Source organism: Aulonocara stuartgranti (assembly GCF_965226115.1).
Source record: "Aulonocara stuartgranti genome assembly, chromosome: 4".
NCBI classification, from domain to species: domain Eukaryota; kingdom Metazoa; phylum Chordata; class Actinopteri; order Cichliformes; family Cichlidae; genus Aulonocara; species Aulonocara stuartgranti.
Window position 1 is genome coordinate 15805003 of NC_138942.1, and position 22099 is coordinate 15827101.

Here is a 22099-nt window from a genome sequence, read left to right on the forward strand (position 1 = left end):
AATGCAAAAATACAATTGAAGCTTAGAGCATGCTGTTAGGAGTGACACAGCAAACCAAAACCACAGCTGAAGGACTTTTTAAAAGGTCCATATTCAGTGTCCTAAAACTGTTGAGAAGAGGGAAAAAGGTAAAGGTAAGCTAAAAAAAAAAAACAGCTTTTGCATGTGTGAACAAGGCTGAAGTACAAAACACCACAGACTTTGTGTTATGTCTTCTCTTGAAATATTGTTTAGAGTTGGGTGATATTTATGTGACTAGCCCAGGAATAGTGATGTAGACTCAGTCCTCTTTGTTATTTCTGAAGCCTTTTCAGATAACTGCATATTCTAAGCTTGAAGGTTTAACATCATAGATTTTTTTTGCACATTTTTCAGCCTTTTGACTTGATAAATGGCAAACAAGAACAATAGCACTTTACAGGCTGTGACTGAGAATTTAGTTGCACCACCTCCAGAAAAATGCACTGAAAGCAGGTGTGTTTGTAAGTGTTGACTCTTAGAGACCCTCCATATTTTATAGAAGTGGAAGTAGGTCAGTAGGGCTGGGGCTTCTGTTTGGGGGCTTTTTCTCCATCAAGTGATGGTTGAAGTGTGTAAACCGTAAGCAGCAGGCTTGATTGAGTACTCTGATACTATATAGTGCTATCTGCAAACATTAGCTACACATAAGCGATGAAAAATAAATAAATAAATGTGACAATAACAGATAGAAACTCAGCCTTCTAGCCATGGAAACATTTTTTTAAATACAGATTTAAACAGATTTTTTTTATTATTATTAATTTGGTTAAGCAAATTGATGCAAACATAAATCTGCAAGAACATACAAAGCACATTTTCTCATCAGATTTGTGCCTGCTAGTCATGCTCTGCAAGACCAGATTCAGGAATACAACATGAATAGGGTGGGGCTGAGTGCACTGAGAGTAAGCTGGACAGTTGTTGCTCACCGTGCTGCTGCAGTTGTTTTGACATGTGGTCTGTTTTTTTTGGGGTTTTTTTAACTACATGCACTGCTGCACAAGTGCCAAGTAAATGACAGCAGCTGGATTTTTAAGAGTTTAAGAGTTAGCTTTCCTCTTTTCTTGTGAGTGTTATCCAAACATTTCTGTTTCTTTAAACGAATAAAAGTAGAAATTTGAACCTTAAATCTTAAGTGCGTGATGAATATGATTCTGCATAAAAGAAGCACTTCTGTTTCTGGCCTGTATTGTGTTTTTGCATCACAGCATCTGTCTGTGGACGTGGTAAATATCTAGCTTCTGCTTCTGATGAGTCTCTCTCCAGCCAGAGATTTGTTTAGGACGGTCTCTGTGGCAGCAACAGCAACATAAATTGGCACACTGTGGTGTTATAGCACGGATAGGAAAAGGACACCACACAGCAGGGCAGAGGGAGGTACTGTCTGTGGGTGGGCTCAAATGATCCTAATCTCAGTGCCAAATCCAACCCACCCAAACATATTTGGATGGAAATTTGAAGACTCTCAGATCCTGGATTCTGGTAACTATAGGCCTTGGCACTTAAAGGGCTCAGTTGAACAAAACAGGAAGACAGAGGGGGCTACAATTGTGCTCTGATTTCATATTCTCCCCACAGCCTTTCGAAGGCTCGCACAACTGAATTTCCAACTGAAAAAACTGAGAGGAATACAATTTAAACACAATCAACACAATCCTGTAATATCACAGGGAGGAGATTTGAATAATGGAAACGAAATAGAAACGAGCGTCAGCCAAATAACTGCATCCCAAGTCTCTAAAATAGTTTGCTGTTGGCACCAATCTAATAACCCATGAACATTCAGTAGTAGAACTTGCAGTAGGTTCAATTTTCTTGGGCTTGCAGCATTCCCATATAACACATTTTGTGTTGTTTACAAGAGATGTAATGTTTAGCTGTGATTAGATTAAAGTGCCAGCCAAAGAAATTTTGATTTATGAGATTGCGGATGGAAATTGGACAAATTCAATTAGAAAATCTGATGTCTGAATCCACCTTTTTCCTTTCGAAAGTGATGTTCTATGTAAATGGTTCTTTTACGTGGTAGGACAGTACTTAAGACATTCAGGTGTGCACTGGGCAACTAACAAAATATTTGTTTGGACGACTTTAACTAGGACTTTTCATTTTTCTGAAAGTTTAAATCAGGTCAGCATGCCCCTCTTATTATTGTGCGTGTGTGTTGGTGTATAAACCTCCTGGCAAGCTTTTGACAAAGCATTGCAGCCACAACTGTGGTTTCCACACTGAGATTTACAACCCAAATGGTTTTTATAACCTCTGTTGAAGATGTGTGTGTGTGTGTGTGTGTGTGTGTGTGTGTGTTAGTGTTAGACAGAGGGTGCAAATGGTAGCCATCATGGGGCAGGGTTCTTACTAACTGGACATATTGCAGCAGACTTCAGCTGACTTCCTGCTGTGTTTAACTGTTTTTTTTTTTTCTGCACTTATCACAATTGCTTTGATCTCTTTTATGCTGTGTTCACATTTTCTCCTGCAGATGAAACTGAGATATCTTTGAGGTCTGAATGCCATTGGTAAAAATGACATTTTTCTTTTACTTTTAAAAAACTACAACTGTTACATTTTTATAGTTTTAATTAGAGCAGGGTGATATGGCCAAAAATATTTATCACGATATATATTTGAAAATTTGCGGTAACGATATAACTGACGATATAATTGATGCGAGACAAAATACAACTCCACAACATTACTAGCGCAAAAAGACAACCTTCCATTTATTTTCACTTAAACAAGAAGCTGGTTTTTATGTACATTAAAGCTTTATAAAAATGTAACAGTGCAAATGCAAATTCCTTGCTGAAAGTTTAACCAAAAGGCATTTCCAGTAGAAATGGGCTGACATATCCTGAGCATAACCATATATAATATCCACTGAAGTTAAAAATAGGTGCTTTGCAACATTAAACTGCAGTGTGCAGTACGCATTTTTCGGACCATAAGGTGCACGGGATTATAAGGCACATTAAGCGAAACAAAGCAGTCAGATAAATCAAACTTTATTAAACTCATTCTTCTTGCTTCCTCCACTTCTGTACCATTGATTCATTAATGTTGAATTCTCTGGCAGCTGTTCTATTCCCATGTTGTTGCAGTATATTAATGACTAACCTCGTATTGTGGATGGATTATCTCAGTTGTTCTCCTGACTGAAGTTTGGTCCATTTACAGCATCCTGCCATGCGATTGCATTTGTCTCTAACCATGAAGAACCTTCACGTTAACTTTTATAAGTGGAAAAGTGTTAGTGTTCGTCCTCCAGCTTCACTGTTTATGTTATGCTAACATAGCTGTGTCGCTAGCGATCACGTAGCACATCATTATATACCAGCTAGCCCAACTTCAGTAACCCTACAAACGTCACTGCTGTTTAGTTTCCTGTCTTCATTTATGTTGGAAGTGATAGCAGAGCTGTACGTTTGATTTTTTTCAGAAATCTCTCAGTCAGAACATGCAATATCATGCTTAGGTAACTAGCGAAACTAGCGAGCTAACTTCCGCTAGCTTCCTGCTAACTTCTAACTCCGTTAAATGTAATAACTTTTGTTTTCATGGATGCCTGGAAGTTAAACTTTATAGTTACACCTGGTAAAGCAGCAATGCTGATCGTTTTATTAAAGATGAAAGAATTTAGACAGTTTTTAACTCTAAGTGATGCTGCAGTGTTGTTTGACCTGAAGAATTCGGAGTTTAGGACCCAGATTACTCCCAGATTTAAGAGCATCTTAGTCCGACAAATATGACAATGACAACGGCCGCTTGCATGTTCTGCAAAAAAATGTGCTTTGTTGTGTATCTGACGGACAAACACCAAACCAGTTCCACATCACGGAAGTTGCACCATTTTTACAAACCAATTCTGGTTCATCTGTTTCACTCAACAATCGGCCATGTGCGTATGAAAACAAAGGCACTGCGCATGCGCGTTTTACTCCCATTCTATCGCGATATTTCATTTTCCTATCGTTGCCTAACATTATACCGGTATTACCGTGAACGGTATAATATGGCCCAGCCCTAGTTTTAATGTCTTACAAGCTAACCGTTCCTATAAAGGCTCAAAAAAACTATAAAGAAGTTAAAAAGTGATAAAGGAACTAGACAAACGTTACAGTATAATACAACTTTTAGCCCTTAGCTTACATCTGTTCACATATGTCCCTTAAACAAGGTGGGCTAAATCATTCATTGCTGGACTTTAAACAAGGTTAATGAAAAACGAAGGGAAAAAACTAATTAGTGCCTCCCAGCTGATCTTTTTTTTTTTTTTTTTTTTTTTTTTTGTGCAATAAGTTTTTAGTGTTTTTAATGAAACCATGCAAAATTTGACTTTGATGGTATCAATATTTTCCAGATTAAAGGCCCTTGGAGAACATCAATCAATCTTTATTTATAAAGCACTTTTCATACAAAAAATGTAGCACAAGGTGCCTTACATAGTTAAAAGCAGCCCACCCCACCCTCCAACTCACTCCCCACACTCTCATTAACATAAATGATGTGAATGCACATATCTCCCCCCCCCCCCCCCCCCACCACACACACACACACACACACACACACGCACACTTAAAGAGTAAAAATTGGGCTGGGTTCACATGAGCCAAGTGACATGGGGCTTTTAATGGGTTTATACGTTTTGGGGTTTTATTTATGTCATTTTTTATTTGCTGCCAGCATTTCTGAGCCCTCATAACTTCTTTAGTAGTGAAGATGGCCACATTTACTTACAGACATTTACTTGCTGTATGTGAATGCATGATGCTTGATCACAAAAATGACTTTATGTATTCATTCCAGTATTCGGAATTATTATTTTTATAATAACTGAATGGATATGCTCATTTTATTTGCTTGGTGTCAACAAAGTGTCTCCTTTTGTATTTTGTATGATGAGATTTCATACTTTTGCATACACTACGCAAAGCAGGCTTCATGTGGGAGGCTATTTAGAGATGGGAAACAAATTCTAGCACTGGGGGTGTAGACTCACCTGTGGTGATGTCACAGGAGTAACTTTTTTTCTGTTGGTGTGGCGGGATCATATATCACTGGATAGATGAAGATGAAACCAGAAGTGACAATTTCCTGAGTTATTTTGGCAGCTTCTGCGATTTCTGCACTGTCATAAAAGAAAACAAAAACCCTAAAAAAACAATTGGTTTTCTGTTTCAGTTGATTATTTTATTAAGTGGGATCAGTGGAGACCTGTCTTTCGTCCCATGGACGAATGCTTCCTGTATGAGCTGTAAGTTCCTTGCACTGATCATGCATAGTAAACAGACTCACCCAGCTACATTTACACCCGGATGAATGAATGTCATGACATAAAATATATATTTTGTGATTTTTACTTGATTGAAGGCTGAGCTTTAGTAATCTATAACAAATATAAACGGCTCGACTGCATAACAAATGTCCAAAGTAACAACAAGGCAAACTTAAGCTGGTTAAATGTAGATTCCAGTCTGATCAGATTGGATGTGCAGTTGTGCGCTGTAAGAAAGTTTGGCTGCGCCCACTGAGTGTGGGAAGATAAAGCTTTAGTCTTATGTAAGGAGAGATTCCAGGAAGCTGAATGTCAGGATGGAAGTGTCTTCTCTCTGTAATGTACTGCATGGCTCTTCATCTTTGTCTTCTTTGCTGTGTCCATCTCTATTTTTGTCACGGATGTGGGCCGTGGAAGCCGCCTGGGAGAGAGCGGCACATTAATGAATTTGGATACCCGATGAAACGAATCGCTTGTTTTTAAACTTTTTTTAAATTTGCTAAAGGAGGGGGTGGTAACCAGCTCTGTTTGGAGGTAAAAGCTTTGTTTTTATAAAAACCCAAATGGTGTTTGTTCTGTTAAAATATGCCCACATGGGGTTTCCAGGTAGAACAGAAGGTTATTAGGAAGCTTCTACCTGGCTGTAGGCTATGCAGACAGTTTCCTCGTGCACACACCCTGATCTGCCCTGTAACACTTGCTTCCACACCCCACAGAAACGTTACTAATCAAACCTGAATCATTATGCTTTGGTATGAAAAACACACTTCTGTGTGTGCGTGAGTTCTTGTATAAATAGGAATGAAGTTGTGTTTTGATAAGAATGTAACCTGGAAGCAACAGTTATTACATTTTATCCACTCCATGTTGCAGCTGTTGAAGTGTGGCATTCAGACATTCTCGCTGTGGACCGGAATCACTGGATTAACTCCTTTCGGTCATTTTTGGATCACTTTAAAAAAAGAGAATTGTCAGAGTTTGGGACTCGCAGTTGATTTGGAAAGGCAAATGCTCGACTGCCACGCAGCTGTTTCCCAATATTTAAATTTAAAATTTGAATAAGATAAAAAGAGGTGCAGGTGTGATGGAAAACTGATTGTTATTTTGATATTTAGCCTGCCTGTGTTACGGTACGCACTATTTTCTCAGGCCTTTGTTTAGACAGTGTCCAGCAGAGTCCTTATAGTCTCTACTGAAGCTCTGTTGGGTCTGTTGTTTGGTCATTTTCACAGCACAGATGCTTATTCAGGGATATCAGTGCTGTAGGCATAAGTGGACAATGATTTGAGACAAAAATGTTTCCAACTTTTGATTCTAGTTTGGATTTTACTCAAATTTTACTCTTGCCTCCTACTAATTAGTGCACTAATGACAGTGCTCATTATAGCATTTTAAAACCTATTTTGCTTTGAAAGATTTGTAACATTTTTTTTACTTTTTGGTGTTTTACAGAAACCTCTCCTTGCTACCAATCCTGTGTATATGCTTTGCATTAGAAGATAGGTTAATTTCAGATCAGCAGGATACTGCCCCGGTGGTCATGTGTTCAAAGAAGGGCTAGTTGGATCAGCAGGCGGGAGGTAGAGTGAGGACGAAAGGACTTAATTGGCTCTCAGTGGGAGTGTGTAATCCTCTGGGTTTTAGAGACCGAGGGAGGGACACAGAGCAACCTGCACAAGATATAAACGTGCACAAATGCATGCAGATACTGCTGGCTTGGTCAGTCTCCTCTGAAATCATATGCCGCGTGTGCTCTGCAAGAGATATGGACAGGCCATAAAACTCGTGTTTACACATTTACAGAGTTTCCTTGTTGAAGTGTAACAGGAAGTTTATTCCCCGTCCTCCATTGAGAGGCTCAGTCCAGAGCTCCACCCTCCCCACTTGTGGACAGACTTTACAGATCGTGCTGTAATCAAATATTTAATTGATTATTTCATCAATTAAAGGAGGAATAAAATGCTTTTGTCTCATTAATCAGCAATAATAAATATTTAAAAGAGACAACTTTTGAATACTGTACATTCTGTCAAAAAAAAAACCTTTCATTTCATTTGTGTGTCATATTAAAATTAGATTTTTTTAGAAGGAAACATTTTCTTAAATGCCTAAACAAATAATCACAAGTATAATATTTTATGTTAATGCAATTTTAAAAATATTGTTATTAAAGCCTTGAAATGAGTCCAGTCCAGTACACCAGCGCTTCTTTAGATGTAGCAAAAACTTTGCACTGAGGGTTTTGTTATAATCGAGTTCCTTGATGAGTCATTCAGACCCTACAGTCATGTTTGTGGTGCTTGTAAAGCATTAGTGCCTCTACTATTACAGAGAAAGATGGAACAGTTGTACTTTAAGGCTTTTTCTTTTCGCACCAGCCCAGAGGCATTAGCAAGTTCCATAGTGTTCCAGTGTAGTCTGCAGCTGTTTGAATGTTGTCCTGGCTTAGTGCCTACTCTTCCAGGTGGGTGTGGCCCTGTGAGTCACAGCGAAGCACGGCAAACAACATTCATAGTGTGTTCTGACTTTCAGTTGGTTTTACAGGGAGGGGAGTAAGAGTCTCGTGTTTAGCCTTCTCGCATACTTTGGATGTTTACTGGGTTTGTTTGTCTAATTTTACTTTCAGAGACACTCTGTGCCTGTTCTTATATTTCTCTCTCCGTGGTGAGTGAGTCACTTCCTGTCAGGAGCTCTGCCAGTTGCAGGGAACAAAAGCATCACAGCTCTGTAAAAAGGACTGGGTTTGTTTTTTGTTTTTTTAAAAAAGTGTCTCTAAGTTGACTAACTGAGGGACAGACATGAGTAAAAAGGCAGGATATCCCCATTCAGTATTGATTTGAAGCATAAAGGCACTCTCGAGGCTTGTTTGTCTCCAAAAGGATTCCCATGCAGTGGATAAAAGAAACGCCCTCTTTGTAATTAACTGTCATGCAGTGCCTTCTTTCACAGAACAGTTTTGTTTTCCTTCCCAATTTTCTAACATTCCCGCTCTTTCTGTTCTTCCTGCTTTTCTCTGTCCGCTCTCACTCTCAGCTCCAGCTATTCAACAGCAGCGTTAGAGTTTGAGAAAGAGCACCAGATAGCTCCTGTGTACGAGTCGCCCAGGATGTCACGACGGAGCCTGCGTCTCCAGACCAGTGCCAGTCACTATGGAAACGAGAACCTGGCTGATTACTCCCAGAACCACCACAGCAGCAGCAGCAGCAGCAGCTACACCAACACCAGCACCAGGAGAGAGACACGGTGAGACCAGCAATGGGCACTTTTCCTCTTTGACTCTAACATTTAACTAACCAAAGAGTAAAAGAAGAATTTTAATAATAATAATAATGATAATAATGGATTGCATTTATATAGCGCTTTTCGGGACCCCTCAAAGCACTTTACAATACCACTATTCATTCACTCTCACATTCACACACTGGTGAAGGCAGCTACAGTTGTAGCCACAGCTGCCCTGGGGCAGACTGACAGAGGCGAGGCTGTCATATCGCGCCATCTGCCCCTCTGGCCAACACCAGTAGGCGGTAGGTGAAGTGTCTTGTCCAAGGACACAACGACCGAGACTGTCCGAGCCGGGGCTCGAACCGGCAACCTTCCGATTACAAGACGAACACACAACTCTTGAGCGTGGCGATCGTGGCTTTATTTATGTTGTTTATTTACGTTTGGTCATTCTGAATACCAACACAGACTGATTTGTGTCTCATGGCTTAGCTTCAGAATAGTCTGCCACTCCATCTACATTAAGCTGATTCTGTGGACTTTTCTTATCACGTAATTTTTATTATCTGTATTTAATTTGTTTTCTAATGCAGTTTTGTATTGCTGTTAGCTGTGTTTTAATTTTCTATTGTATGTCTCTTGTGATTATTGCTGGGTATTTATAGTTTTATTTTGTTCTGCAGCACTTTTTGACTTCTTTATTCCCACGCAATTACCAAACTCACAGCTCTGTTTCCCCTCTCTGCTAACACAGGACGCTGCGGAGCAGAAAGCAACAGTCCAGTTCCAACTCCCTGTCTTTATCCCTGAGCCAGGCCGCCACACCAAGGAAAACCCTCACCTTCTCAGCTGGTAATACCCCCATTAACAGCAGCAGCAGCTTGCAGCAAAGCAGCACAGCGTCTGATGCCGCTCAGATCACAGCCATCGTGGAGCAGCCACATCTGAGGCAACGCACTGTCACTACCACCACAACAACAACTTGTGTGGATGGACACTGGGGTAAGTTGGAATAAATAGCTACATAACAATAAAGACTCAATCGTGAAAGAGAATACTTCTGAAAAATCTCCTTTAATTAAGCATTTTATTTGATTCCACAGGGCAGAATATACAACTGAACTTCCTCTCTGAAAAAATAAAATGACAGATGTTATTTTTTTTTTTAGTTCCTAAAGACTCTATCAAAAAGAATTTAAGGCTTATCTTGGGTAACTGCTCTTTGTTGACCCTATATTAGATAATCTTGCATACCCAGAATAATTGCTCAGGAGTGGAGATACGACAGGATGAAGTGAAACTGCTGAGTTGGTTGAGAAAATGAGGCGGAGTAATGGTAAAGCAAAATGTTCAGTCAAGTAAAAGATGTTATTACAACACAAATGAGAATATATAAAACAAATATTTATGTTTGGGTAATTGCAGGGTTTTTTGTTTGTTTGTTTTATTAATTTTTTTACTTAATTCAGACATTTGAGTATCAGTTTTATTTTTGAATGTGAACATGTTTACATGCTCCACGTGGGCACCTGAGATCCCCTGAAACTCCCTCAAAAGCAGCTGCACACAGATCTGTGGATGGTATCGTTTCAAATTTCATTTTTCTACAAAAACGTCTCTCACAGAGTGAGGCACATTTCTAACTCCCTTTCTATCGTTCAGCGAGCTAAAGCAGCCAGATGGAGGCCGCTTACTGTGCGAGAGAATAACAGGAGACATTCTGTTGCTTCTAACTTTCTCTCTGACTGATCATTTCCACTCAGACATCTGACGTAAAATCACTTTCAGACATTATCATTAATGCTCGCGGAAGCTTCAGATATTCACTGTTGACTATCACTGAGTCTGAGGGGCGCAAAAGCCTGTAATCTGGAGAGACCTGTTTTTTGTTTTAAGAGGACTTTTCCAGAACTCCATACCAAAAAATGTATCTTAACAGCAGTGTACTCCAGCACACTTACTGCAGATTTATGCAATCTTGCAAGAGAGAGTAAAAGATCTTAATCCTTCTTCTGCTACAGTAGGTTTTTAATGTTGCTGTGTGCAGTCAACTACTTTAACACCAGGAAAAGAATATGTAGCTAGTAGTTTAATGGTTTCCTTTGTGTTTGTTAATGAATGATTCATAAACATGTGAACACGCTCTCCTCCTGCAGGGCAGACTCCCAGCCACAGTTTATCAAGTGTCAACGGCGATGCCAGTACGTCAAAGTCCCACGCCGCGCTCTCCAATGGCTACATTTGCAGAGACTGCTCTGTACACTCTCAGAAGACGGACTCCTTTGTCACACAGTCCGCATCGTCATTATTATCGTCATCATCGTCGTCAACATTTCAAGCTGCCGAACCTTCCACCGATGCCCTCTCGTCAACATCATCACCTTTCACCAGTATTTACAGCAGAGACAGGAGTCGAAGGAACAAGACGGGTGAGAAATGTCATACTTAAATACAGCCATTGTTTTTATTGCTTGGATAACTGAGCTGGGAGGTTAAATGCATGTTTTCACTAAGTTGTGAAATGATGAGAATGTAATCAGTAGTGGTGTTTCTCTACAGGTGTCCTGGCTTCCATGTCTAACACGTGTATACGCTACAGCAAACAAGCCTTGGCCCCCATAGTGTCCTTAGTCACTGTGCTCTTCAACAGTGTGGTCTGGCTGGGTTCAAGGGCCAAGAGCCAAACAGGAAAAGGTACACAAAAAGAGACATTCTTTTGTTCTTCATTCTTTTCCCGTCATTTCCACATTTTCCTCTCTCATCGTTTGTCCCAACTTCCTGAGCCGCTTAGAGTGAGACTCTTGGTGATCTTGAGAGAGAACTGACTCCAGGAGCTTTTAGAGATGTGTGCAGCTAATTTGAAACCTCGTGATTTCTACCTCACCAGCCCTGTCACCATCACTCTGTCTCACTCTCTTTGTGTTTCATGTGTAACCTTATTACCTTTTCCTCTTGCTGGACTCTTTCCATAGCTTCCTGTTTTGTTTTTATCCAAGTGCATCTTTGGGGAAACTCCTCTATCATTAATGTCACTTCTTCCTCGTCTTATCACCAATATTTATCTGTAGCTTTTTGTTGAGTGTGTGCATTTTTGACTAACACTAAGAATGCGGACCGGTGTGTCACCAGGTGCCTTGACATCGTTTTCGGACTCGGTGAGACAAGCGACGTCCTCAAGTTTATCCCAACTGTGGCTATTAAAGCAGACCACTCTCCACAGGATGATGGGCCACGGGGCTAATGGATATGAAGGACAAGGTACCCACTGTTACTACTAAGGGCAAAGGTTAAAGGTCGCAGCTCCTGACATCTTCACCTGCTCTTGTGTTAATAAACTTTCCTGTTATAATTTCTTTTTTATCACTTCCTTCCTTCTTCAGCTCTTACTGTTTTGTTTGTTTAAGGAGAAAGGCGCCTCAAATGGAGATTTTTTGACGTTCCAAGAATCTCTTCCTCATGTGTTTATGTCTCAACCTTCACTTTCACACTTTTGGCTTCTGTTTCTGAAGGAGGAAGTAAACTAAACACAAAATTAAAATCAAAACAACCATCGCCTGATTGTCAAGTGTCGAGTATGTGGCTGGTCAAGCAGAACTAACAAGGCTCTTTGACTCCAGCCACTTTATCAATGTGCAATCAAAAGTTTTAATTAGCAAAAAAAATTTATTTCCAACTCTGCTGCTGATCTAAGCTGTTTTTTTTCACAGCTGCAGAACTTTATCAACTGTGACCTTTTCACTACATGTGTTTTCTCCTCACTCTTCTATCTACTGCTCTTCATTTCCTTCACGAGGACTCCTCATCGTCACATTAGTGGCGTGCATTTTGCCATCCTCACACTCCGCCTTCCTTTTCATCATAACTTTCTCACACAACTGATAATATTGCTAATACATGCCCTGTGTGTATATTGCAGCTCACTCGAGCTACTGTGGAAGCATGAATGTGAAGGATCTGGTTACTGAAGATGCGTCACATCTTAATCTCAATGGCTCCCTGTGTAAGCAGGCACTCACACACACTCACACACATGCATGTGCTCATTTTCTCACACGTAGCATGATTGACAGAGTTAATGATATGCGTGACCTGTGTCTAGATCAGCGAGCAAAGGTTGTGTGAACTGATTTAGCTGGTCTGAAGCCCGTTGACCGACGTGACCTGCAGATGTTTCTTTGTCTTAAATGTGTGCCTCAGACTAATGTCGAGCCATCAGTTTACACAAAAACGTCACACGACTGACCATGGTCCAAGAAATAAAGCAAATTAATGGTTGAAAAGCATCTTGTTTTAGACTAGTAATAGGTGAAGTAGCTGCTGGATTTCACAATGGTCTTTAAAATTAAGAATAAAAGAAACAAATATGACAAATACCATTTTCAGTTGTTCTTCTGAGTCTGAATAAATTCTTAAATAATTAGAGACGACCTTTAAGTCAGGAAACGCAGCTTTGCATGGTGCAGCATCTCATGCATTGCAGAGTTATATAGAATATGCATGCTCATGGCTTTTTAAAAAATTATAATATAATTTGTTTTTCATTTTCTTTATTTTAATTTGCTTTGCTTTGATAATTTGCCCGACTGCATTTCTTTTTTTTTTTGTATGATTTCATTCACACATGCTTTTTTTCTGTTCATTCTGCGTGCCTGCTGTCCATCATTTGGGCTTACACAGGTGATGACTGTAAAGGGAAGCAGGTCTCTGAGACACACACCGTCCTCCTCAAACAGTCGTCTAGGTCCCGCCGACTGGCGGGGGCACTGTGGAGCGTCCTAGTTTATGCAGGTTAACCAGCACTTCTCTTATTGTTGATCACACCGTATACATTTACAGGAACATGTATGTTTTGATCATTCAGTTGCAGCTCGATCAGTTTATTGCTTTAGCTGAGTTTAGTGAATTAAACATTTCCCTCTTTTACCCTGTTTTGCAGGTCACTGCCTCCTCCAGCCAGGTTACTGTGTGATGAGAGCAGGCAAAGCTTTAGGTTCAGGTGTAGGGACGGCAGCACAAAGGGTGCTCTCACTGTTCTGGATGCTCCTGGCGGCTCCAGGTCAGTAGCTCTTGTTTTTATTTCATCTTTTTAGAAATGTTCATTCTCTACTTCTTTCTTGCCCTCTCATTCTGTGTGTTTTGTATTTTTCTTTCTCAACAGTGAAGGCAGGCAAAGGACTTCTGTGGTTTCTTGCAACAGGATGGTACCAGCTGGTGTCTCTCATGTCTCTGCTCAACGTCTTCTTTCTAACCCGGTAAGAGTCGTCCTTCCTCAGCTGTCTTTCAGAATCTCGCAAGGAATAGAACAGAGTTTAACATTTAATCTGTTGAACAGCTTTCAAAATACTAAAATATCTACATTTGATTTTTCTAAGATAAAACTGTGCAATAATATAATGGGATGGATTTCTGCATTTTAGCTGCTAAAGGTGAACTTATTTTCATCAGGAGGTAGTAGAGGCCAAACACGGTGTTAAAAGAGAGTGAACACTGGACTTTCATCATGCAGCCAGAAACAAGACACCAGATAAATGCTAATGATGCCCTGTAACTGCTGTGTACACAGTTTGGTCAAACAAAGAGCTGTCAGGCTCAACTGAGAATCATTATAGTGAGTACGATCAGGTCTGACCTCCACTAGCAATTAAGTATGTGACAGCTTTATCCTAGGCTTTCCTCAGCAGTGCAGATACACGTTGCATATCTAATTGAAAGTGCTGGAAGTTCTGTTAACAAACTCTATGAACTCTCTAAAGCCAAGTTAGGTTATTATGTTGTTATTTTCACTCCCATCGAGTGACCACAGCTCATAATCTTCAAGCAGTAGTGACTGCACTGAGTAAGACATTTGCAGTTCTCATAAAGCCACATTTCCTGAGCTGTGAGAACATATTGAGTTATTACCTGGGGATTTTGCATTCATGCCACATGTCCTCCTGTCAGTTGTGCGTTGCTCTGATGTATGTATGTTCTGTGTTTCAGATGCCTTCCCAAACTCTGGAAGCTCCTGTTGTTACTTTTGCCCCTTTTGCTTCTCCTTGGTGAGTGCCTTATCAAATATCTAACCTATTTAGCGAGCACATATAGAATAAGTGATCGTGTGGCAGTAGATGTTATAACCAGCACGCATCCCCAGAGTGTGGGACAAATCAAGTAGCAGATTCAGGTCAGCCTTTTCAGGGCTGTGCTGTGGTTGAGCTCTGCTCACACAAGCTCTACTCACGTAACGGTAAATCACAAGCACATTTTATTAATCCTTTGTTTACTTGCTGAAATACTCCTTAGTGTACATGGCTTAGCCCTTACATTGTCATCACGATGGGCTTGCTTACTGCTGCTTCTGTAAATGAGGGAAGGAAATATTTAGACACTGTAGTCTTGCAGCTTCACTTATAAATGTGAATATTCAAATATCTCATGCCTTGTATTATACACATGACCCACAATTTAGACTGTTTTGTATCCACAATGTTGATATGTTGACTCTGTAGGGTTTAGGCTCATATCAGTGTGTTGAATAAGATTTAACAGTGTTATCTGTGATTTGTGTGCAGCTTTGTGGTTGTGGGGTCCGTCCACTGCTGCCCTGTTTGCCTACCTGCCAGCCATAAACCTAACAGAGTGGCGTCCTGCGTCACCCTTCACCTTCTTGTCAAACTTGGTACCAGTTCCTGCCTCTGTACCTGGCCCTGCACCAGAGGCTCCCATGGAGCAGACCCCAGCCACCCCAGTCTCACAAGTATCGGTAAGGGAGAATGAATATATATATATATATATATATATATATATACACACATGTCACTACAACATGATTATAATCACTGATTGATGTTCATTGATTTATTTCCCTCCTCAGCCAGTCCTTCCCCCTGTGGCAGTCTCCAGTGTGGACATGGAGCGTCTTGAACGCGTCGAGCGTCAGCTAGCCCTGCTTTGGGAGCGAGTCCAGCAGGGTAACCAGAAGCAGGAGCAGCGCCATGATAACATTTTGGGTCTCTACAGCACCCTGAGGGAGCAGCTCCATACGCAGACTGACAGGGACAGCCTAGGACTGTGGGTGGCCTCCTTGCTGGACCAGAGAATCGGTGTGCTGCGAGGAGAGCTGGAGCAGGAGAACACACAGAGAGCGCAGGTAGGTGGATGACACAGTGCCAAAAACGCAAGTTAGTGCTGAAAGCTCAAGAACAGAGTTACAAGAGTTACATTTTTTCATTTTATTTTTTTGCAGGGTGCAGAGCTGCAAAAACAACAGCAAGAGAGTCAGGCAGCACGACTGGCTGATTTAGAGTTACTGCTCAAAGCTCTGTCTGCCAAGACTGAGGTATGTACTGCAGGTTTGCTGCTTTGCCACTGAGAACTTATAAAAGAGCATTAAACACTAAGTGCCAAACAGTTAAAATACTATAATATTTGTATAGTGTTGGAAAAATGGGTTAGACAGCCAAGCTGGTAAGAATGCAGCCCTGGTGTTAAGTCTGTATAAAGGGAACAGTGGTGCAACGTGAAATATTTAAACTTGCACTTTCTCACTGTGAAAGCCAACAGGACAAAATCACATGTCCTCCTTGAAAAAATAGTATCCAGTATGTATCTTGTCACTTGCAGTTTTTTAAATATGCTAACCGAATCCTCCTGTTTTTATATTTTCTTCACTGCTTCCATAACTGTTTTATATGTGTGCGGCAGGAGGTGCAGCAGAAGCAGCAGCAGTATGAACATGAGAAGAAGAAAAGAGAGAAAGAAGCTGTCACTTCAGCTGCAGACACGGCTCCTGTGAGGTACAAGAAAAAAAAAGGAGAATAAATAAACCTTACAGTCCACTTTTTTCCCTTTATTTTGTTGTTTGTGCTGTTTACATTTTGAGTTTCTGTCTCCCGATCAGTGTGGGCGTGAAGCAGGAGGACCATGACGCTCTGCTAACAGAAGTACAGAGACTTGAGGTAGAGCTGAGTAAAATCAGACAGGACCTGCAGGGCGTTGCAGGATGCAAGGGCAGGTGTGAGCAGCTGGACACGCTGCAAGACACTGTAAGTCAAATATTGACTTTTGTTTGGCTTTGTAAGACAATAATAGCTTAGCCTGCTTGTTCTGTGAATCCTCTTGTATGAGTTTTTAAAATTGTCCCCGTCCCGCTCCCAGATATCAGCCCAGGTGTCCTCTCAGCTGCGTAAGGAGTTGCAGGCTCTGTTCTTTGGTGTTGGTGCTTCCGGAGAGGAGCAGGGCAAGGTGCCCGAGTCTCTGATCCACTGGCTGTCCCAGCGCTACGTGAGCACGCCTGACCTGCAGGCTTCTCTGGCCTCACTGGAGCTTAGCATCCTGAGAAACATATCCCAGCAGCTGGAGGTCAGCAGGACCCAGACGGTGGTTGAGGCTGAGTCCAAAGCCAAGAGCATTGTTCAGACAGTAACCGGAACTGTCCGGCACGCTTCTGCTGCCGAGGGACTGACAGAAGAGGTAATGTGTGCACACTTACCATCAGCATCATCAGTTGCATTTACATAATCCTAGTTGAGCTCAGTCTTGAAGACTGTTACTTTGCAATGTTTTTTTTGTTTTGTTTTTTTAGGCTCACATGTCATTTTTATCTCTGCTTCTTATTAGCAAGTGAAGCTGATTGTGCAGAATGCTCTGAAGCTCTACTCCCAGGATCGGACAGGCCAGGTGGACTATGCCCTGGAGTCTGGAGGTAAGAAGGAGGAAATCTTTCCATTCTTTACACAAGTCAGTAGCTAAGCCAGTGCGGCTCATCAGGCTGGTTATTACATAACTCACGTCTGTGCAGTAATGTATCAACAAACTGATGTTTGGTACATGACTACTCTTATAAAAACTTTAGGTTGCAAGGTAAAGTACACTGTAAAATCTGAATGCTGCATAAATCACATTATATTTAATTGCAACACGTCTCTTATGCAATACGAGTGCAGGCATTAGCAAGCTCAAGGACACCAGGGTATTAATGCCAAAATCTCCATTGTGAAATGTGCCACTAAGCAGAGTGTTGACCTATATGGGCCGGTGACTTCAGCGTGTGTGTGCACTGAAACATTGTAACACGTTCATAGAAGAAAAATGCACATTATTTAATTGTAATGCTCTAGTTGCATAGAAGTAATGGCGATCAGTAAAAGCAGTCCTGGTGTTGTGTTGATGTTCTAACTGTTAAAAGCGGTATCGCCATGACTGAGTCGCTCACACACTGTGCAAAGATTTAAAGTTCACGTAACATCAGTGGTTGGAGAGTTCCCCCGGGCAACTAGTTTGCAGAGAGCATCACAGTTTGCTGGTGATTGCTGCAATAAATTCATCCTGTTGTCTCGCCACACATTGCCTCCTTAATGTGCATGACTGGCATCTCCTTTTTTTTTTTTTAACCCAGGATTGCAACATGCCAGTATATTAAGTTGTGATCAGTTCCATAAATGAGCTCAGACATGTCTGAAATAATTGTTACCGCCACCACTAGTTTGCCTTAAAGCAAAGTAGCAAGACATTTTTTTAAAAGTACAATTTTTATTGCAATAAGCTCCACGCTGTCTGAAAAACTGTTAGGAACTGACAGCAAGGTTTGGAAAGGTTTAGGTTTTTCACAGCACTGTGTATGGTGTATTTTAATATTAATGATTTTTTTTTGTGGACTTGAGAACGAAAACTTCCGGTTTAGTATAATTTCTGATTGTGTGTGTGTGTGTGTGTGTGTGTGTGTGTGTGTGTGTGTGTGTGTGTGTGTGTTAAGGTGGCAGCATCCTCAGTACCCGCTGCTCTGAGACCTATGAAACCAAGACGGCCCTCATGAGTCTGTTTGGCCTGCCACTCTGGTACTTCTCCCAGTCTCCACGTGTTGTCATTCAGGTGAGCCTCGCCATGAGCTGAATAAAGTTGCGTTGCACCAAATATAACAAGTAAATAGATAGAATCTGCTGATCTAAAAGCCAGTCTCTCTCACTCCTCCACTAGCCTGATGTGTATCCTGGAAACTGCTGGGCGTTTAAAGGCTCTCAGGGCTATCTGGTGATCCGGCTGTCCCTGAGGATCCTGCCCACATCCTTTGCTGTGGAGCACATCCCCAAGACCCTCTCCCCAACTGGAAACATCACCAGCGCCCCACGCAACTTCACCGTCTTTGTAAGAAACACACCAACGAAAACCATGTAATGAGACACCTTCTACTCTAAAGCAAACATCCCAGGTGATCACAGGCTGCTTGTTTGTGTTCAGGGTCTAGATGATGAGTACCAAGAAGAGGGAAAGCTGCTGGGACACTACACATACCAGGACGATGGGGAGTCACTGCAGATCTTCCCGGTTATGGTAACTTTAGAGGCACTTCTTAACATGATTAGAAATGTAAAAATAGTAATAATAATCACCTCAATGTTTGTCAGCAGTTCCTGAAATCTTCCACTTTTTTTCCCCTCAGGAGGAGAATGACAAGACGTTCCAGATAATCGAAGTGAGGGTGTTGTCCAACTGGGGTCACCCCGAATACACCTGCCTGTACCGCTTCAGAGTCCACGGAGAACCTAGACCTCACTGAACCAACCACCACCACAACCATACTCACTTATATATGATGCACCACCCCATCTGTACATAGCTCTCATTGACTTAAACCTGTAAAACTGAAGGGACTCTGCAGGAAGTTTGTGGATGTTTTTGTATGAAAAGCAAAGAAGATGTGGATTGTTTAAAGCATTGTGCTCAGACCGAGTCATGAACGTAGTTTTTTGCGTAATTTTGAAAGAATCACAGGAAAGTTTGGATGAAGACTGTTAAAGATTGGGAGAATTTGAACCACAGAAGAAGCTAAGTCCCACTGCTACCCTTTTCAAGGCCTCTTGCACTGAATCAGCCCCCACCCCTGAGGGCACCAAGGCTCGCGGGAGCCAACAAACCCACCAGTCCCTCCTCAACACCTTCGACAAGAAGGTGGATGCTTGACATAAGGAGGGGGGCGGGGTTACAGACTCATCTCCACCAATTCTTCACACACCGTATCTGTCTGATTTTTCTTCTTATCTCTGTTTAACTTTTATTTTTTAATGTTTCACATCAGAGTACTATTTTCAGGATGAAGACCACTGCACCTTTGCCTGAGATGATATCCAGGCATGTCACTTCAATTTGTTGTCATGTCTCCACAGTGACTCCTACAGAACTGTTTTGGGCAGTCTGCAGGTCTGCACTCGACGCGTTATATCCACTACATTCTAATCTTGGCTTCATGCTTCCATATAGCCATAACTAAGACTTTTATTTTGGAACTGAACATGCTGCCTATGGATAAGCGCTGAATGTTTTCTGAAGCGGCGGCTTTGATGCAAGTTTCCTTTAACTACACAGCAACATTATAAAACCACTGACCTGAGCTCTATGTGACTAAAGTATTAGGAGGATACTCACTATACGTCTCATTATGTAGAGACTCGTAGTTTTTACACCATGAAATTACCAATGTTGAACTACTCCTGTCAATAATTTCGCTTTTTCTGTTCTGCTTCTATCAAGAAGAGGTTCACTGTCTCCCTCTAGCTCAGTTAATCGTCCTCCTCACATGAGCTCCCACTATTCTGAAAACCCTGAAGGAATGTAATCTGTATATTTTATTGTTGATAGCTGATCCTTTATAATATCTCCTTTTATCAGTGTTGCTTTATAAAAAACCAACATCCTGTCATTATAATTGTACTACTATTATTTCTTCTGTTACTCGTGGTGTTTTACTTCTTTGATTTGATTTTTGGGGGTGTTCATTTTAGAGGGTGCTCTGCAAGAACTTGTTAGACAAATGTTTGTGGCACGGGTCTTCACAATTTCTTTAAAATTAAGGGTTCTCTCATCAATTTTGGTTCAAAATACGGGAAAGTCTAAATTGTTATGTGTAAAAAGGAAAAAAAAAAGACTTTTGTTCACAATCTTATTTATTAACAAGTCAATTAGTGGCTGCAAGGTAAGACTTCCTGCAATGTATATTTTGTTAAAAGCTGTTCAGTGCATTTTGGAACCATCTTAGTTCTTTTGTTTGTTTGTTTGTTTTGTTTTTTTAAAGATAAATGGCTATTTTTGTTCAGTCATGAGATGACTTAACTGCTTTGGATTATATTCCAATAAAGACTTTAATTTTGAAGAAATAAATACATCATGGCTAAAAATTACTATGATGAGCTCTAACTTTTCCTCGTTTATATTCACAGCGGAAACGGTTAAGTGAATATGTTGTTGTTTGTTTGATCTTTTACATCATCATTTAGCAGGAGCATCTACAAGCAAAAATCTGAGGCTCAACAGGCCTGAGTAATTCTGAGTTAACCAAAAATAATATGCATGTGTTTTACCTTAATACTTTTGAGGCATATATAATCACGTACAAAAGTCTTTACTGCTCATCTCTTCATATTTTAAGAGGAAAATTAGAAATGCATGAAATGCAAAAATAGAGTATGAGGCAAAAACAGAGTTTGCACAGTTCTAATGAGCTTGAACGTCAATATTTGGTATGACCACCTGATCTCTCTGAGCCAAGGTTTCTTGTAATTTTGTTTAATCAGTCTTCAGGAATAATTCTCCAGGCTTCTTTAAGGACATTCAAAGCTTTTCTTTGGATGTTGGCTGCCTTTTGTTCTGTTATCTATTGACATGATCCCACACTGCTTCAATAATGTTGACCTCTGGGCTCTGGGGAGGCCAATCCATGACTGATAGTGTTTCATTGTGTGTCTTTGTTTTTTTTGGGGGGTTTTTTGTCCATCCAAGTACGCTTGTACTGCATTGGCAGTGTGTTCTGGATCATTGTCATGCTGAAAAATGAAGCTGCTGCCAAGTTTTTTCCAGATGGTATTGCATTGTAGATCAAAATCGGATTGTACTTTTCTGCATTCATAATTCCATCAGTTTTGACAAGATCTTCAACATCATTGGCTGAAACTGACCCCAAATACTATCTGTATTTTACAGATAGAAAGTTTTGGCCAGTTGCTCTTTGGGAGTCACCTTGCTGGTGCAAAAATGCTAAGCTGTGTTATCTTTGGCATTTTTTTAGAATCAACTGTAGGCACAGCTCTGGTTCATCCCTGGAGTTAGGGTTGTGAATGAATCATAGGTCTGTGTTTAGTGAAAAAGCAGCCAGTGTCTAAAGAAAAGCTTTGAAAGACTTTCTGATAACCTGTACAAGAAAGTCTGTCTCCTTGGAAGCAAGATTTATAGAAATGAGTGGTCTCTCAAAACTTGCATAGTACTTTATTATTCAAAAACAGTCTTCTTCTTTTTTTTACGCACGTTGACTCCTTTATTATTGTTAGGAAACAAACTAAAAAACACTGCATACTCTTTAGTGACTGCCATTATTCAGTGTGTCTTTGCTGAACTATTTCTTTCTGAGTCTCGCAGTATTGTTAGGTAAATACGCCGTTATAGGATTATTTCTCCTTAACTCCTATCATTAATCTAAGAGTTATATGATCGATACATGTATGTAGTTATCTGCTGCCCTCCAGTGGTTACATGGAAACTAGAAGTCATTTTCCTACTTTTGCAACAGCTGAAAGTTTAAAACAAAGATATGAGAACCACAAAAGCAGCAGT

At 40.7% G+C, this 22099-nt stretch overlaps 1 protein-coding gene across 7 annotated transcripts in view; it reads left to right on the forward strand.

Annotated features, from left to right (window-relative positions):
- Window positions 1-20674, forward strand: part of sun1b (Sad1 and UNC84 domain containing 1b) — a 28638-nt gene extending 7964 nt beyond the window's left edge. For 4 of the 7 annotated variants that reach the window (XM_082531309.1, XM_082531307.1, XM_082531310.1 and 1 more), the window contains 21 exons: window positions 8330-8539; window positions 9276-9523; window positions 10678-10950; window positions 11081-11215; window positions 11651-11779; window positions 12438-12521; window positions 13199-13309; window positions 13458-13577; window positions 13680-13773; window positions 14501-14559; window positions 15073-15263; window positions 15375-15650; window positions 15747-15839; window positions 16205-16296; window positions 16401-16545; window positions 16658-16972; window positions 17120-17204; window positions 18255-18370; window positions 18476-18643; window positions 18737-18829; window positions 18939-20674. In XM_082531309.1, coding sequence (XP_082387435.1) covers window positions 8403-8539; window positions 9276-9523; window positions 10678-10950; window positions 11081-11215; window positions 11651-11779; window positions 12438-12521; window positions 13199-13309; window positions 13458-13577; window positions 13680-13773; window positions 14501-14559; window positions 15073-15263; window positions 15375-15650; window positions 15747-15839; window positions 16205-16296; window positions 16401-16545; window positions 16658-16972; window positions 17120-17204; window positions 18255-18370; window positions 18476-18643; window positions 18737-18829; window positions 18939-19055 — 3081 coding nt within the window. In that variant the 5' untranslated portion in view covers window positions 8330-8402 and the 3' untranslated portion in view covers window positions 19056-20674. Of the gene's footprint in view, window positions 1-5604; window positions 5831-8329; window positions 8540-9275; window positions 9524-10677; window positions 10951-11080; window positions 11216-11650; window positions 11780-12437; window positions 12522-13198; window positions 13310-13457; window positions 13578-13679; window positions 13774-14500; window positions 14560-15072; window positions 15264-15374; window positions 15651-15746; window positions 15840-16204; window positions 16297-16400; window positions 16546-16657; window positions 16973-17119; window positions 17205-18254; window positions 18371-18475; window positions 18644-18736; window positions 18830-18938 lie in introns of those variants that run through there. The other 3 variants (XM_082531311.1, XM_082531308.1, XM_082531312.1) reach the window with 3 other exon arrangements.
- The last annotated feature ends 1425 nt before the right edge of the window (window positions 20675-22099 follow it).